At 50.6% G+C, this 18,303-nt stretch overlaps 1 protein-coding gene and 1 long non-coding RNA gene across 8 annotated transcripts in view; one reads left to right on the forward strand and one right to left on the reverse strand.

Annotated features, from left to right (window-relative positions):
• The window catches only part of LOC138845823 (uncharacterized), a 29,877-nt gene extending 16,381 nt beyond the window's left edge, over nucleotides 1–13,496 (forward strand). For 2 of the 5 annotated variants that reach the window (XR_011383007.1, XR_011383008.1), the window contains exons 3-4: nucleotides 3,955–4,143; nucleotides 7,739–8,846. This is a non-coding gene — a long non-coding RNA (uncharacterized lncRNA). Of the gene's footprint in view, nucleotides 1–3,954; nucleotides 4,144–7,738; nucleotides 8,847–9,407 lie in introns of those variants that run through there. The other 3 variants (XR_011383005.1, XR_011383009.1, XR_011383006.1) reach the window with 2 other exon arrangements.
• Nucleotides 10,709–18,303, reverse strand: part of GRB10 (growth factor receptor bound protein 10) — a 113,816-nt gene continuing 106,221 nt past the window's right edge. For all 3 annotated transcript variants that reach the window (XM_051853162.2, XM_051853161.2, XM_070059469.1), the window contains exons 15-16: nucleotides 15,434–15,527; nucleotides 10,709–13,592 (exon numbers count right to left, since the gene is read on the reverse strand). In XM_051853162.2, the coding sequence (XP_051709122.1) occupies nucleotides 13,446–13,592; nucleotides 15,434–15,527 (241 nt within the window). In that variant the 3' untranslated portion in view covers nucleotides 10,709–13,445. The remainder of the gene's footprint in view (nucleotides 13,593–15,433; nucleotides 15,528–18,303) is intronic.

An 18,303-nucleotide genomic window follows, 5' to 3' on the forward strand; every position in this document is an offset into this window, starting at 1 on the left:
AGGTCATGCATCGCCACGCATGTCTGCATTGTCTGATATTGTCAGCCACTTATAAAGGACAGTGTCACTCAGGTCTGGTTATATCCAGGAATAATGGTTGTTTTGGGGAAGAACAGTCACATGTGAGGAATTTTGTGGTTCAGTTTGTGCTGTGGCTGAGGAGGACAGTCACGGTGAGGGCTTCTGCTACCCAGTGCTGACTGTGTCTGAAAATAAGTCACCTGTGAAGTATAGTGTCTCTCAGGATGACTGTCTCTGAGAGTAACAGTCACCATTGAGGCACACTGTCACCCAGGCCTGGCTGTATCTGAGAATAATGTTGTTTCCTACAATAACGTCAACATGTGAGGTATGTGGTTGTCCAATGCTGACTGTGTCTAAGAATTACAGTCTCCTGTGAGGCACATTGTCAACAGTGCTGTCTGAGTGAGAATAATAGCAACGTGTGTGGGACATTATCACCCTGGGCAGGTAGTGTCTCATAACAGCCAGGTGTGAGGTATGTTGTTACCCATGTGTGTGTGTGTGTGTATCTGAGAATATCAGCCATGTGAGCCATGTATAAAGGACCTTGTCACTCAGGGCTGGCTCTGAGGATATCTACCAGGTGTGAAGGATGTTGTGACCAAGGGCTGGTTGTGTGTGAGAATAGCAGCCACAGCCACATGTGAGGTATGTTGGCATCCATGTCTGCATGTCTGAGTACACCAGCCACATGGAAGGCTGTGGCTGAGAATAACAGTCACATGTGAGGGCTAGTGCCACCCAGGGCTGGCTGTGTTTTAATGTAAAAGTCATATGTGATGGACATTGTCACCCAGTGTTGGTTGTAACTGAGAATAACAGCCACGAGAGAGGGATGTTGCCACACAGTGCTGGCAGTATTTGAGACTAACAGTCTCTTATGATGAATGATATCACCCTGGCCTGGCTATGTCAGAAGCCATGTGTGGTACTTTGTCAAGCATGCCTGTTTTTGTCTGAGAGTATTAAGTACATGTAAAGGATATTGGGATATTGGCACCCAGTTCTGGCTGTGTCTGAGAATAATGGTCACATGTGAGTCATGTTGTAACCCAGTACTGGCTGTGCCTAAAAATAACAGTCTTCTGTGAGGGACAGTGTTAACCCAATGCTGGCTTTGTCTGGGAGAAACAGACCCACGTGAGTTAATAAGTATCTTGGTCTACATTTCTGAGTATACCAGCCACTTCTAAAGGACACTGTTGCACAATGTTGGTTGCAACTGTGAATAACAGCCATGTTGGTGGGACACTGTTACCTAGTGCTGGGGATCTCTGAGAAAAACAGCCGCATGTTGGCTGGCACCGTGGCTCACTTGGCTGATCCTCTGCCTGTGGCACTGGCACCCTGAGTTCTAGTCCCGGTTGGGGTCCGGGGTACTAATCTCGGTCGCTCCTCTTCCAGTCCAGCTCTCTGTTGTGGCCCTGGAGGGCAGCAGAGGATGGCCCAAGTGTTTGGGTCCCTGCACCCACATGGGAGACTGGGAGGAAGTATCCAGCTCCTGGCTTCGGATTGGTGCAGTGCCGGCTGTAGTGGCCATTAGGGGAGTGAACCAACGGAAGGAAGACCTTTCTCTCTGTATCTCTCTCACTGTCTATAACTCTACCTGTTAAATAAAAAAAAAAAAAGAAAAACAGCCTCAATGTGAGATATGTTGTCACTCATGTGTGTGTCTATGAGCATTATCAACCATGTGTAAGTATGTTTCACCTAGGTATGGCTGTGTCTGAAAATAATGGTTGTGTCTGGGAATAATGGTTACATGTGAGAAAAGTTGAGGCCCAGTGCTGCTTGTGGCTGAGAATAACATCAGTTTGAGAGTTGGTGTCACCCAGTGCTAGCTGTTTCTGAGAATAACAGTCATCTTTGAGGAACATAGTCAGGTCTGCCTGTATCTGAGAATAATGGCTGTGTCTGAGAATAACAGCCATAAGTGAGGGACATCGTACCCCATTGCTGGCTGTGGCTGATAATAAGAACTATGTGTGAGGTACCTGTAAAGGACATTGTGCACCATGGCTGCCTGTTTCTGAGAATAACAGGCACATGTGATATATGTTGTCACCTTATGATAGCTGTGCTTAAAAATAACATTCATGTGTGAAGGAGATTGTCACCCAGAGATGGCTGTGTCTGAGAAAATCAGCCAGGAGTGAGATACGTTGTCACCCATATCTGTGTGTCTAAGAAAATCGGCCATGTGTGAGGTATATTGTCACCCATATCTTTGTGTCTGAGAATTCAGCCACGTGTGAGGTATGTTGTCACCCATGTCTGTGTGTCTGAGAATTCAGCCACGTGTGAGGTATGTTGTCATCCATGTCTTTGTGTCTGAGAATTCAGCCACGTGTGAAGTATGTTGTCACCCATGTCTGTGTGTCTGAGAATTCAGCCATGTGTGAAGTATGTTGTCACCCATGTCTGTGTGTCTGAGAATTCAGCCATGTGTGAAGTATGTTGTCACCCATGTCTGTGTGAAAATTCAGCCATGTGTGAGGTATATTGTCATCCATGTCTGCATGTCTGAGAATTTCAGCCACATGTAAAGGACATTACCACCCCAGTCTGTCTGTATTTGAGAATAACGGGTGAGTCTGAGAACAAGGGTCACATTTGAGGCATGTTGTATCCCAGTGCTAGCTATGTCAGAAAAACAGCCATGTGTGAGGTATGTTGGCATCCAGGCCTGGCTTCAACTAGAATAAGAGTCCCTTTTGAGGGATGGTATCGCCCAGTGCTGGCTGTGTCTGAGAATAGCAGCCACTTGTGAAGTACATTGTCACACATGTCTGCATGTGTCTGAAAGGGCAGTGTCACCCAGATATGACTGTGTCTGAGAATAACAGTCACATCTGACAGACATTGTCATCCAGTGCTGGCTGTGGCTATGAGTAACAGCTACATGTGAGGGACACTGTGACCCGGGGCTGGCTGTGTCTGAAATTAACAGGCATATATGAAGGATGGTGTCAGTCATATCTGTGTGTGTCTGAGAATATCAGCTGTATCTAAAGGACATTGTCACCCAGATGTGCCTATGTCTGAAAACTATGGTTGTATGTGAGAATAACAGTCACATGTGAGGGACATTGTTACTGAGGGCTGGCTGTGGCTGAGAGTAACAGGCACATTTGAGGGACGGTGTAACCCATTGCTGGCTGTGTCCCAGAGTAATAGTCACCTGTTGAGGGACACTGTCACCCAGGGATGGCTCTGAGAATAACAGCCATGGTGAGGTTCAGTGTCCCCCATTGCTGGCTGTGTCTGTGAATAACAGTACTGTGAGACATGGTCACACAGTGTTGGCTGTGTCTGAGATTATCAGCCACATTGAAGGACATTGTCACTCAGGCCTGGCTGTGTGTCAGAATATCCAATGCATATGAGGGATGCTGCCATCCAGTGCTGGCTGTGTGAGAATAACAGCCATGTTGAGGTGTGTTGCCACCCATGTCTGCATGTCTGAATTCAGCCACATGGAAAGGACTTTGTCACTGTGTCTAGCTGTGTCTGAGAATAACGGTTGTGTCTGAGAATAGCAGCCATGTATGAGGGATGGTGTCCTGTAGGGAAGGCTGTGTCTGAGAAGAGCACTCACATCTGTGGGATTTTGTCACCCAGGGCCAACTGTTTCTCAGAATAAACAGCCACACATGAAGTAAGTTGTTGCCTATGGTTGGCTGTGTTTGAGAATATAGCCACATGTGAGGCCCAGCAGGGGGCAGAGTGGTCACTGCTGGGCAGCCCACCTCAGTATGTTGTCACTTCCGGAACAATGAAGAGGTTGCAGCTCAGCTATGACTGCTTGGGAAGCCCTTAACCATATTAACTGATATGTAAATATTACACCATCTTTAAGTACAGCCACCTGGCTTCCTGACCCCTCTGAGGCACCTCTGCATGAGTGCTTTGAACAGTGTATTCCAACAGGCTGGACCTGATTGATGTCCCTTTAGAAACTCCAGATCTGCATTCTTCAGATGAAAAAAGCACAGTGAACAATGGATTCGGGAAATGAGAGGGCCTCAGGAAACTGCAAGCACAAGCGTTGCCACCAGGCGCCTCAGCCCAAAGGGCTACAGCTCTTGGCTCTCACCGAGGCCTTCTGTCTTGGAGGAGGTAAGAGAATAAACCCCAACTCTAAGCATGTTTTTCTGTATCTTACGCTCTTTGAGTTATGTAGGTGGAATGTTGCAATCAAATATCTAAGCTAGCAACTAAACAAATGTCTTTGATTTGTCCCCTTCGTGGGAAACCGAGGCCGACATACTGTACCGTGTCAAAATTGTCATTCCAAAAACCCCTTACCCTGCCCGCAGTCAGCAGGAAGTAGCCAGAATGGAGTTAATGCCCCATTCCATAGACTGGGAATGGAAAATGGACAAGGGGTAATTTGCAGCCACAATGGAAGGCATATTCCCTTCCCTTATTTGGATTGACAGGGTCTGGCTGCTGGTGCTTTAAATTGCCTGTGACCAGTGATTCGTAAGGTTTAACAATTCCAGGCCCCTACTGACAGGAGATGACTTGGAGTGGCAGATCTCACACCCAGCTAAGGAGACGGTGCCACCATCAACTGCGGGCAGCTGAGCTCCAATATCAAGAAACACCCACCTGGCTGGCACCCAGATATCCCAGACAGACCATCCAAGCAGAGCCTGGAAATCTGCTTGATTAGTAGTGGGCTGCACTCGGCGGTTTCCCTAATATTCACCTACCCTTTAAAAACCCTGTTCCTGGCTTGCTTGGAGGAGGAAGAACATATTTTGGATCTAGAGATGGCAGTTTCCCAAACAGCCCCAGTTCCAAGCTTTTGAGCCCAATTGGCCATGCCATAAATCCCAGCCCCTTAGAAGTACCGCTCACCCTTGCTGGCTACCCCCAAACCCAGGTGTACCTCCCACTGCCATGCTTGGAAAGTGTGGCTGAGGTTTCCAGGCCCAGATAATGGTCAGAATCTCAGGATTGGCATTCCTACTGGAAACCCAGTAAGATGCCTGAACCACTTCTATCAATGGGATTTTGACAAATGTCCAGCAAGGCCACCATTGATTGCATCTGAAAGGAGCAGAAAGCAGCCCTGAAAACTTGAACAGGGCACGGCTGCCCAGGTGGGAACAAGAGCGGGCTGAGTGTGAGGCTTGCTTGGGACAACTCCTTCAAGAACTGGGAGCAGGCACTGAGGCGGACAGAATGGCTGTCACCAGAGGCGTGTATCTGCCCAGCTTGGATGCAGGGCAGGGCTCCTGTGTTTTGCCCCTGGGGCAGGAAGAGGCTAGGCTAGACCCTGGGGTGCCCACGCTTAGATCTGCAACCCGAGGGAGAGGCAGAGCCACATTGAGACCCTGAACCTGCATGGGAGCCAAGGGAGGCAATAAGGAAGGGCAAGTGGGCCCCCCAGTGCCCATTCTGAGGTGCTGCACACAGAATCTCAAGTGTACCGAGGAAGTGATTGTCCTTAGCAAGGGGAAGAATGGGGGTGGGCCCTCCGGCGGGAGCACCCTCTGTGCAATCCAGAGGCTAGAGAGTTGGTGTCTGCCAGGCCTTGAAAGGAGGCAGCCCCCAAAGACCCCTCTGAGTGGAGGATCTTGCAGGCCGAGGAGCTTGTGTTCCCCCGGCTGCAACGGGAGACAAGCCTGTGTTTCTAGAAAGCAGGGACTTCAGCTGAAGACTGTATTGACCAGAGGAGACAAGTGAAAGGGTCTGCACTCTTCTGGTCTGCTGGAAAGTGCGGAAATCTGAGGAACCTGGTGGGAGCTGGGGAAGAACAGGGTTCAGGGTGTGTGTGCACATATGTGTCCATGTGTCCATGCATGGTGGGGGCTCTGGGAAGAGCAGGAATGGGGAGTTGGGAGATGTGGCAGTGAGGAGGCCATGCACTGAGGCAGAAGACAGGAATTCCACGTGAGAATTGTCTTTGCTGGCCACACGGCACGTGCAGGAAGGAAGACGCCCAGACGTGTGCATGCACGTGCTCAGAGCTCAGAGCCCAGGCCTGAACAGGACATAGCCTGGGGGCTGCACATGGAGGCAAATGGCTGACAGGGACAAATCCTCTCCAGAGCACGCACCCTAAAGTCTGCAGAAGAGGGGGAAACGACCAGCAGGGGCTGTCTTCTCCCACCCACTGTCTCTCCTGAACATGTGGGGCTTGTGAGGATCACACCGAGGCCCAGAACTCCAAAGAGAGAAATGCAGAGTAGGCTTTCTCTGGGCACGTGTGGGTGTGTCAGGTTCTCCAGAGGATGGGTGGCTCTGAGGACTTCCATGGTGGACGTCGGCTCCTGGTGATGGAGGGAGTCCCACCATCGGGCCACAGCTGGAGGGCTAGGAAAGCCAGTAGTGCAGTTAGCCTGAGTCTGAAGGTCCAAGAACCAGGACCTTCGATGTTGAAGGACAGCAGACAGGTGGACAGGGATAGAGACAGGGATAGAACAGGTGGCCTTTCCTCTGCCTCTGTGTTCTGTCTGGGCCCTCACCACATTGGGTGATGCCCATGTGCATTGCTGTGGGTGATACTCTGTATCCCGTTACCGATTCCTATGCCAGTCTCTTCAGAAACATTCGCAGACACACCCAGAAATCTTGCTCCTCCAGCTGCCTGGGCGTCCCCTGGTGCCGTCAGTTGACAGCTGAGGTTCTCCATCACTGCTTACGCTGGGCTGGGCAGCTTTGTGGCACGGCTGTTCTGCTCACTGCAGGATGTTTAGCAGCAGCTGGGGCCTTTACTGACCAGATGCCACAGTGCTCAGTTGTGACAGTCAGGAACGTCTCCTGGCAGTGTGCGTGTCCTGGTGGCCACCGTGGTCCAGGTTGAGCACTGCTGGTCTGCTCTGACCTTCTGTGCCCCAGGGTGGAGGACAGTAGCATGTGTGCAGCCGTGGTAACTGCTCCATGCCACTCTTCTGTGACTTCCACAGGAGCCACCGCCCATATGGCCACATGCACTGCAGGACGGTGAGTGTGGTTGCGTCTGAGGGGTGCTTGTGCTTGGACATCTGTGTGCCCTGGCTCACTGTGTAAAATGCATTTCCTGCTGGAGGGGTACTCAAAATGAGGGGTTCCTTGGTGTGGTTCTCCTGAAAGTGGACAGGGTTTCCTGCAAAGCCACTGCCTGTCTGTGCCAGGGGGACCTGGAGACTCTGGTGAAGTCAGGTGGGGACAAGAGACAAGGCCACATTGATGAACCTACACTGTGGTTGGATCCACAGAGGACTGCCAGAGAAGTGGAATTTTCCTGGAAAACCCAACTGGCCTAGGAGTTGGTGAGCTCGCCACTGTGCTGGCAAGAGCAGTTCTTAGTTTCTGGGAAATGCACTCACTAAATTCTTCCCCGACAGGCCCGTGCCTTTGGCATCTACCTCAATGTCATCATCAAACCCGAGCTCACCTAGACTTTCTCTTGTGTTGCCTTCTGAATGCTACTGTTTTGCATTTTACCGTTAAGCCTGTGATGCATTGTGGGTGGTTTCTGTGAAGGGTGTGAGGTCTACACATAGATCCACTTTTGACTTTTCACATGTTGTGTCCCATTGTTTCAGGACCATTTTTTGGAAAGACTCCATTGCAGTGCCTTGCTCTTTAGACAAAGACTGGTTGGTTTTTTGTGCATGGGTCTGCTCTGAGGCTCTCTGTTCCATTTGTCTGTCTTCACCAGCATTGAAAGTGGGTCGTGTCAGTCATCAACTTTGTTCTCTAATTTACTGTTTTTCAGATCACCAGCCTCAGCCAGCTGGCAGCTCAAGGAACCAGTTTTGCAGGTCTTACAACCAGCATTTTTAGAAAAATTGAGTGTGACAGAATAAAATGAAAGAGGGGCATTTTCTCTAATCCTGGAAGTGCTGTTTGCTGACACTTGCATTTGTAACCCGTATGTGCCCTGGGTCACAGTGTGTAGTGTGGCTCTGTAAGCTGTGCCCATGCCTCACAAGCCTCTGTGAGGAGGATCTTCTAAAATGCAGGTCAGGACCCCTACAGTCTGAAAGTGAGGACTCAGCAGTGTATACTGAAGGCTAGGGAGGCAACTCTGGCTGGCCACCACTTCCCCTGTGTCCGTGTCTCACCCAAAGACGTGGTGTCCTAAGGGGTCCTTAGCTTATGCAGTTTTCTTTCTGTGGATTGCCTGCCATTATTTCTAGCTAGCGAGTGACAAGGACTCAGCCTGCCATTATTTCTAGCTAGCGAGTGACAAGGACTCAGCCTGTTAGGTGGACTGCGCTGTGTGCCCAAAAGACTCAGGTTGCCTACCAGGAGACCCATGGGCTCCGAGCTGTGTTCAGCCACGTGGACGGCTGACCAACGGGGAAGTGAAACACTGGTAACCTTTTCAGCTGGGTGCCACCCACCTTCCTGTAACCACACTCTGGGATCTTCAGGTTGGATTTCTTTTTTTTTTTCTTTCTTTTTTTTTTTTTTTTTTTTTTTTTTTTTTGACAGGCAGAGTGGATAGTGAAAGAGACAGAGAGAAAGGTCTTCCTTTTGCCGTTGGTTCACCCTCCAATGGCCGCCACGGCTGGTGTGCTGTGGCCGGCGCACCGCGCTGATCTGAAGGCAGGAGCCAGGTGCTTCTCCTGGTCTCCCATGGGGTGCAGGGCCCAAGCACTTGGGCCATCCTCCACTGCCTTCCCGGGCCACAGCAGAGAGCTGGCCTCAAAGAGGGGCAACTGGGAAAGAATCCGGCGCCCCGACCGGGACTAGAACCCAGTGTGCTGGCGCCGCTAGGTGGAGGATTAGCCTGTTGAGCCGCGGCGCCGGCCAAGGTTGGGTTTCACTTAAAATTGTGTGTGTCTGGCCCAGGAGCATCTGGGGTGCTCCTCCCCGCAGATGAGGAAAGGGGAGAGTGGAGTGGCTGGGGCTGGGGGTCATGTGGGGGGCGGGGAGTGATGGTAGCCTACAACCCTCTTGCTGCCTGGCAACAGGGTCAGTAGCATTTCAGAGGCCATTGCCAAGCTCTGTGACCAATGTCAGTGTACATCTATCTACAGGAAAAGGGGACGGGCAGGGCACAGGCAGAAGCCCCAGGCAGAGACTTTGCTGAGCTGAACCAGGCAAACTGGGCAGCTTCCTTTCTTCCAGCAAGCAGCAGGGGCTGTCGGCGAGACCATCCCTGGACATGGAGCTGGCCTGGTCGGGCCAGTGGCTTCCCAGGACCATTCCCGTGTCACTGTGCTCCCTGGAGCCCCTCTGCCACTGAGTCTGATCCTTAGCCCTTCTCACTGCCAGCTGCTGCCTCCGTTGCACTCGGACATCTCAAGTGCCTCTGGCAGTTTGGGGAAACATGAAATGTTGTGGCTTTAGGATCCCAGGGTTACAGGGGCTTCAGGCATGGGGGAGACCTCCTCAACCCTCTGGGTGCTCCCAGGTCAACAATTTTCATTCCCTAGGCCGTATGAGACCCAAGACCCATCTTCCATGGAGATGCCCGAAGCACAGAGGAAACAGGAGGCCACAGCAGAAGGGAAGGCTGAGCGCTCGCCAACATGGCCGTGGGCGAGGTTGACATCGCACCCAAACAGCACAGACTCAAGAGAAACGACACCGGCCGAGGGCCCTTCACTGGCAGGGCTGCAGCAGCCAGGGCAGTGAGCCCAAGGTGGGTCACTGAGAGAGCAGCGGTGAGCAGCAGGTGCTGGGTCCCCAGACCAATCGTCTTAGTGCTTAGATGTGACTCAGACAATCCCCAGAAGCTAGTAAGAACTCGATGAGTCTGTAGATCTGGAAACAGACACCAAAGCAGCTGCTAGGCAGCCTCCTGTCAGTGCCCTCTGCTGGCTGTGCCAGGACCTGCAGTCATGGCAGCCTTGGACACTGGGTCCTCACAGCCCAGCTTGGGCTAGGACAATAGCATTCCTTTTTAATGACTGCTGTCCTTCTTAATAACAGTGTCTGACTTCGAGGTGAAAAGGAGCAAGACCGAGTTCACCATCCCAAGCCAGAATCTGCAGAATATTTTACATGAACACTTTTTTTTAAAAATCCCCTCTTACAATCTTCCTATTCACTCAGTCAGCTCCAGCTCCCAACTTAAGGAGATGGAGGCAGCATGGCCACGTTTTCAGCTGTGCCACTTGTGTCCTCTGGTTTTGAACAACCACTGACATACACAGTTCCCTGCCCAGCCTGGGAACCCCGTCATCTGGATGGGGACCACTTGGGACTCATCTTTGCGCCACCCGCCCTCCTGGGCTTAGCTGCTTGGCACTGAGTTTCAGATTCTGAGCACAAAGGGCAGGAGTGCACCAGGCACAGCGGTGTCCTCCTGTGGGGGGTGGGGCTGGGAGAGGGCAGGTCAACAGATGACTCCAGGTCCCCTGGGCAGGAAAACCTAGGTTGTTGACACCTTGTCCCAGCGGGGGAACATGCCATGCTGCTGGACTTGGCGGATGGGAAGGTTTGGGTTTGGCGGGGGGGATCTTTGCTAAGCTGCCTGGGTAACTGACTCTTAGGAAGTTTCTGAGATCTATGACCCTTGTGGGGGAGACACAGGGGGATGAGGTAACTTCCATAGTCCTGGCACCAACATGGGGCACAGCTGGGCCATGCATCCTGGATGGCTGCCCAGCCGTGTGCTGGTTTCCAGCCAGGGTTAGGAAGCACGTTTTTAGAGATTCTGTTGTTCCTGCAGGCTCTCGGTGGCTAACCATCCAGGGTGTTAAAAATACAGACACAGACATTACAAGCCATAGAAAATGAAGAACACTGTATTAATGTTTATTTCTAGTTACAAGAAACAGAACATCAGTCCCTTATTTGTACAAAAATACCTGAACGTTTACAGTTAGGTTCACGAGCCAGAGAGCTATGTACAGAATGAAGCGGAGCACGCGGGTAAAGGTTTTGTCTCCTCATCAACACCTTCTGCAGTCCCTGAACTGATGACACACAGGGTGACACTGCCACATCACAAATCTATAAGGAGCTAGTCCCAGCCCGCAAGGCGCAGCGATGGGTCAGACTGTCAGGTGTCAAGTGCAGAAAGGAGAGGACAAAACACCTAAGCTGAGGCACATGTTTCTTCAAGGTTTAGCAAACAAAAAGAAGATTCTGGAACTCTAACAACACCCAAAGCATTTGGCGTTTTCCTTCTCGACTTAATCCAGGTTGCTACAATGGAGTTTCCATTCAGAAAATAAAATCACAGGCAGAGAAAAAGGTCAACAGGCTCCACAACAACCCTGAGCTGTCCCCTTTACATTCACGTCAATTAAATACAAAAATAAAAGTCAAATGTCCTTCCGTCCCAGCCCGGGGGCATACGCCACCACAGGCACAAGGGACTTGCTGTTTCCAGGTGGGATTCCCAGCCAGGGGCCGCGAGAAGTCTGCTGCACGCGGGCAGGGCGGTCTACACTCTCCACAATTCACTACGCTGGGGAGGTACAAAAGACTACGTCAAACCAGCTACATACAAAATCGTGAGTCAGAGCCAAGCTTTGTTCTTCTTTTAAATAGAACGCACACTTATAAATATGAAATACTGCACATCCTAGCTGTCCGTCAGGGAGCGGCATGAGGGAGGGGTTTGGCGCTGTTGCGTTGTCTACAGAAACAGAGCAAAGAAACCCTAGAGTTGTCTGTAAAGGTTTTGCCAGCTGGTGGGGATGGAGACAGCTCTCCCCAGGGTGGGGTCAGTGAGGGAAAGAAGGGTCTGGTGGGGAACGAGACAGCCCTCCCAGAGTGGGGTCAGCGGCAGCAGCCGCCAGCCACTAACTTGACAATCACCCCGTTGTCAATTGTTCCAAAGATTAACTGGGTGCAAAAGGAAGAAGAGGCCACTGAGCATTTATGGTTAAAAATAACACTTTGCTACAAAAGTCTTCATTTCAGTGAGTAGGCATTTCATGGAAACAACAGGAGCGTGCTCTGGGAACTACAGTCCAGCGTTTCCATACCATGGACGGGCGGCAGCCAGCCTGTCTCAGCACAGCTCTCCCATGTCTGTGCTCACCCACACACATCAACCAGAGGTCCAGGACGTGCTGTGGAAGGGAGCTGGGGTGAGCCAGTGGCTAGCACGGGCTCAGCAGAGCCGGTCAGGTGTCACCTTGGGCAAGGTAGTCACTCTATTCACCCCAGTGGTGTGGGGGCTTGTCAGGGCTGTCCCTTCTGCTCTGTGGCAGTCAAAGGTACAGAAATAGCCCCTCTCACACTTTAAGACAAGGCCAGGGGAGGAGCGGACCCAGTGACAACTTGAGCCTCTGACTGACTCATCTCCCAGAGTGGGAAGCAAGTGAGTTGTTGCTACCACTGGCCAGCACCCACAGCCACTGAGGCATTACTGCCCACGTCCACAGGCTCACAGGACAGAGGCCACTGACCTTGGAAAGCCAGCCCAAGCCTGTGCCCTCTGCAACGGCTCTGTCTTCACCGCCATGGAAACCCACGGAGCACAGCAGAAAGCTACCTGGTGCCATTTTCTCTGCAGCTTCTTTAACCTCCTAAGGGGGATCAGCCACAGGACGACTCACACCACCGCAAGGGGGTAAGGCAGTGACTGTTCTAGAACAGGCTGGTGGCTGGGAAAATGCGAGGCTGAGATTTCCCCAGACGGACTGCGCAACAGGCTGGGCGCATCCCGAGAAGGCCAGCCTGTGCTAAGCTGGAGGGCATCGCCCAGCCCTGCTGTGCTGGGGCACAGTGAGTTTTCCAAAGAAACAGAGTCCACGGCACGTGGAGAACGAGACACGCTGACAACAACAGGACGGGACACCTGTGCACAGAGCAATGGCTAATGACAGACCAGTCCACGAAACATGCCAAACGCCTACCACAGGTGACACCTTGTATATTTAAAAACAAAGCTTTTCAAGTATACTGGGAAGGGCTGGGGTAGGGGCAGGGGGTGTTTGTAATCTGGGAGCTGAATCCATGTTGTGGCAATCTAGAGAGGGCGTAGCTACCTATGGGAACACTGGGGCACCCACGGTCAGTCTGACGCCCACCCCCACTCGCAACTCTGCTCATCTGACACAGGCTGACCAGCTACGTCCCTCCTACACAAAGGCTGACCAGCCACGTCCCTCCTGCCAGAGGCTGAATACAACACTGACAACACAGAAGGAGTGCAAAAAAGTGATCAATACAAAAAAAGTAAACATATCAGTTTTAATTGTCAAGATTACTCCAGGGCAAGAGTTCGTTTCCAATTCCTTCTCTCCGGTTCTTGTTCTGATGTGGCCCAGCCAAGATGATCTTTCCAGTTTATTTTTCCAACTTGCGCTGGATTTCTCAGGCCCTTTCTGATTTGGATGATAACAAAGGGCCATGGTCCCGCCAGGTGTGCGGCAGGAAAATGTCAATTCAACAAACAAGTCCCTCCTGGTTGGCTGGTACCGGAGGAACCATCTGATGGTACAGAAATATTCTCAATACACGCGCAGACCTCTTCCTCGTTCCAGTGTGAACGGCCTCCAGGTGGGAGGTCATAAGGCCACTCGGATGCAGTGGTGCTTGAGTTTGCAAGGCAGGACCCCTTTGTTCAGCTGGTAGAAGTCAACCAGCTGGATCAGGTCGGAGAACCTGGTGTTGCCGTCATCCAGGCTGAGGAAGGTCTGCCCATCATCCTCACACTGTAGAGACACAAGTGTACACCCACCTATCAGAGACCACAATCTTGTGGGAGAAGTCAGGATGTGGCCAGCATCAGCTCATGGCTGGATTCCCAGGGGACACCCACAGAGCTCACCAGGTAGGCCAGAAAATGCTGGAGGGGTCACTTGGCCAGTGATGATGGGGGAGTTGCTAAGGCCACTAGGCCTGGGGGCTGACTCCACTGTGACAATCAAGTTTCCCAGTTAAGCTGTAAGTATCCACTGTGCACAGCATGCCCTGTTCAAGTATAGCCAGGCCTGGGTCCTCCCTACGGACCAGGCAACTTTGCCATGTTCCCAGGTTCACTTTGCCTCCCTGTGACACTAGGGGATTAGCATGAAGCAGCCTCCCCAGGACCTGTAAGATATTTACTAAAATGGAGGAACTGCACTCCTAGCTTGTTTTAACTTGGCAACTGCAGCATGAAGCAGAATGGGAGAGCCCTTGTGGCCTGGAGAAGGGAAGCACCTGTTGACTCCAGAGACTGCAAAGCCTGCAGTGATGGCTGTAGCCTGTCTGCCAGCAGAGGGCCACCATCTTGCCCCAAGGTACTTGTAGGATTTGGGGTTATTTTGGGAGCATGGTAGAACATGCTGTGACCACCCTGAAATACTGATGTTAACACAGTTGTAACATCTGGGTCAGTAATGTAATGTGAGAGAAAGGAAAGCCTCATGCACAGTCCTCTCTAAAAATGACAACTCCTGTGTTTGCCTGAAATGTGTGGTGGGAGCCCAGGCTCCAGCTAGTGCAGCACAAGGCAAGCTGCTGAGAGCCACCAGCCTCACTTTCCCCCTCTATAAGATGGGAGTGGTCAGAAAACAACAGAGGCCCACAAGTATACCACCTGCTGTGTGCACACTTCACCTCTCCCTGCTTCACAAAAGCTGGCCAGGACTCCCACCTCAGCCTTCCTACTCCACAGCTTTCTGGCACAGCACAGTCCTAGAGACAATCCTCAAAGGCCCTAGTGGTCAGGTTACATGTGGGAGATGCCCATGACCAACAGCATGAAACAGATGCACGTAGTTACTGGGCGTGCAGACCCAATCTCTGAAGAAATTCTGGCCATTCTCCCTTGATAGAATACTTCCTGGGATGATTCCACAGGAAACATTTCATATGGGTTGTTAATACCCACAGAACCGATCACTGCACTATGGAAAACACTTGGTACTAATTGTGTGTGTCACACACCAACCCAAGTGGGTTCTCAGAGGAGCTGACACAACCAGGCAACGAACCTGAACTGTGGCACACTGAAGGGAGGGCTGGACCACATCCCCCAAATCTAACACAGATGGCTGTATGAGAACAAAGTGCTGGTAGGTAGGTTCTGCAGCAATGTTGCAATGTTCTGCAGTTACTCAAAGGTGAAATCCATTGGTCATCCATGGACCATATAGCCAGAGCAACACAATTTCTCCTTAGAGGGCTACTTGACCTGGGTTTTTCTGGAGCCTTCTTGAGTAGCCTGGCACAGACCAGAAAACTTAAGACTCCCCACTGAGTGGGTCCTGTGCTTTGGGCTCCAAGCTCATGGCCACTGGCCCTCAGCTTACAGATCTCCACATCTATGTGTCTGATTTTGGTTACAAATGTGTGTGGGAGGGCCTCATGCAGGGTCACCACATTCAGGGAGACACTTTCCCAATTTCAAAGACCAAACCTTTCAAGGAAATCTAGAGTCTCTCACCTGGGATTCTGGAACTCTGCTACTTAATGCTCCACAGCCTTGCTGGTTTCTAACCCAAACTGTATCAAGAGGGAGACCAGAGCACAAAACACAGGGAACTTGGATGAAAGCATCATTACTTACAGGTAAGATCTGGAAGTTTTTAATTTTCTGGTGATGACACAGTGTGAGTACAAATGCCTTTGGGTTACTCTGGCTGTCACGAAGCAGGAAAAGCCTGGGAAATGAAAAACAATCCATGATGGTCAGCAGTTTTACACATTCATTTCATACATGTGAAGTCACCACACACGTGAACCCATCACACATGCACACGCTCCTGGCCCCATCTGCCAGCATGGGCTTTGAGGCCAGAAGCTGGAGCACTGGCACCCGATGGGCCTTTGGTGTCAGTAGCCTGAAAATGCTGTCCTCCCTGAAAGGAACCTGGCCCCCGTGGAAGGGGTGACTCTAGGGCCGAGGCAGGGAAACTGCAGGATCAGGAGGAGCACTTTGGGTCAGAAAGTTTGAACAACTTAAGAGAACCATTGGGGCAACATGAAACCACAAATGTAAAGGATTAAAACCCATAAAACAGCTCACACAAGGAGCATAAAGAAAAAGCTCTTCCTCAGGAGAATGTCAGCTAAAGAAACAGAGAAGATGGGTTAGAAAGCACCAATGATGCATGGCAGGTGATGTCAGAGATGAGGCAGGGGTGAGAAGGGCGTGGCTTGGGTCAGCAAGAGTGCTGGTGCCACTTAGCTTCACGATGCTGGGACTGGGAAATTTGCCTTCTCAGCCATGGCTGCTGCATCAGCAACAGGCACTGACATGCAGGATTCTGTAAGACAACGGCTGATGTGCTACAGCAATGCCAGGCTTGGTAGCTTCAAACACCAGACATCACAGTTGGCCAATGGCAGCAGCACAGTGATGTGGAAGAGAACTACAATTACAGGGAAAGGCACAGCGAGGCACTAAGCCTGTGGAGCAACTGCTGCCTAGCTCAGGAAATCAAGGACACAGCCTGGGAAGATGCTGGCAGGGACCGCGGCTCACTGGTCCATTCGGAAAGGAATGAAGAGCTGCTGTGCCAGGCACCAAGAACAGCCAGCATGACCTTGGGGAGGGAGGGGAGTTGAGACTGAGGGCCGAGAAGAGACAGCTCCATATTCCAGCCAGGTATTGAGCAGTGTTGGAACAATTTTACAGCCACAAGGAAAAAAAAATGAGCTCCATTCTTGACACTGTACACAAAGACTGATTCCAAACGCATCTGAAATCTAAACAAAAGCAAAAATGAACAATCAAGGAAGGTGAGATGTAAGAGATGGAAACAAGTGCTAGAAAACAACAGGCCCACCTCCATCATGACTTGGGAGAAGAGCAAAAGTGCTACAACTTTACAAAGCAGAAAAACAGAAGTTGCCAAGAGACAGCCAAGAATCACATAGAGACACTGTAGCACCCTGACACATGGATGGAGCATAGCCTCCCTCTGAAGAGCTGTACTCACATACTTGTGTTGACTCTGCAACACACACCTGGCTGAGGGGACCCTGGAACACTTCACAGTGTGACAGAAGCCTTTACCATCTGACACTGCTCAGAAGTCACCAGGAAAATGACAAAACGCTACAGTGCTGAGTGAGAAAAGTGATGTTCTCTGTACTGAAAAGAAGCATGGAGCGTCCCCACTTGCTGCCTGGGCTTTGGAGTCAGAGAACAGTAACATCAAGGAAGTAAGAACCCTGTACCCTCAAACTTGAACTGGTGATAGAGATGTGCAGCCCAGTGTGCTTTGTGCTTTGAAAAAGCTCATGTCCTAGCTCCGCCCACAAAGAAGAAGTGGGGCAGCCCAGACTCCATTTTCCATCAGAAAGAACCAGGTATCCCAGGAAAACTGACATTTGGGCCTTCAATACATTATGCCACACCTGAAATCAAACATGTTGAGTTTTGGGTCAAAAGGACTCAGGAACCAATCCAAAAAAGGCCCTGGTGGCCAATGAGAATAAGCTTTGACTGAAATAAACCTGAGTGCATTCAGTTGTTCAAACACCCTCATCTGTCACTAGTAAGCGATTGCAGGGTACCAACCTGTTATTTAGAAAACTGACAAGGGGAAAGCCATATGTTCAGCTACCTTTTCCAGCAAACCAAATATTGGATGAGTGGAAGAGGTTTAGCCACTAAGTGATGAAGGAATAACTAGAAAATAATCGTTTGGGAATTGGTAACAAAATATTGAACCTGGGCAAGGTCACCAATGGCTGCTGAAACAGGTGATTTGGGCCTGGGGACCACACCAGGGAAGGCCCAGGCTTCAGCACTGGAAGCTCCTCTCCAGCACCACCGAGTGACAGCCAGACTTCCCACACTGCCTGTGCAGGCACAGGGCTGTGCATCTCCCTGGAGACCACTTTCCAGGAGCAAGGGAAACCACAAGTACACAATCGGCAAACAACCACCTCTTCAAAAAGTGATGAGGGAAACTACTCAAGGAGACTTAAGTGATAAATGAGGAGGTATGCATAGCATTTGGTTGATGTAAGTGGATTAAGTGGATTTAAGGATCTTTTGGGAGGTGACAGAGAAATTTGAACATGGGTTGGATTTTAGCTGAAATAAGGAATTCTTGTTTATTTTATTGATTATAATAGTGATATCATTACATCTATAAGGATAGAAAGGGTCTTTTTTTTTTTTGAGACAGAAACTGAAATATTTGCTGGTAGAAATTTGGGCTGGGGTTCCTTTAGGAGGAGTAAAGACAGGAACAGAAACCTGCAAACCTTCCTTCTGGGCAATGACTAAAGTGGAGTTCATTTCATTGTCCTCTAGGTAAACTATAAAATTTAAAATTAGAAAATTCCCATAGTAGAAATTTTTGGAATAGGCATGATAAAAGGACTAATTGGTGGATGTAGCAGCTTCCTCTGACCAGGGAGTGGCCCAGGGCACACACCTTACTGGGAAGGGCAGCCTCTTGGCACCTGGGAGCAAGGTTG

The sequence above is a fragment of the Oryctolagus cuniculus genome, chromosome 16, assembly GCF_964237555.1.
Source record: "Oryctolagus cuniculus chromosome 16, mOryCun1.1, whole genome shotgun sequence".
Lineage (NCBI taxonomy): Eukaryota > Metazoa > Chordata > Mammalia > Lagomorpha > Leporidae > Oryctolagus > Oryctolagus cuniculus.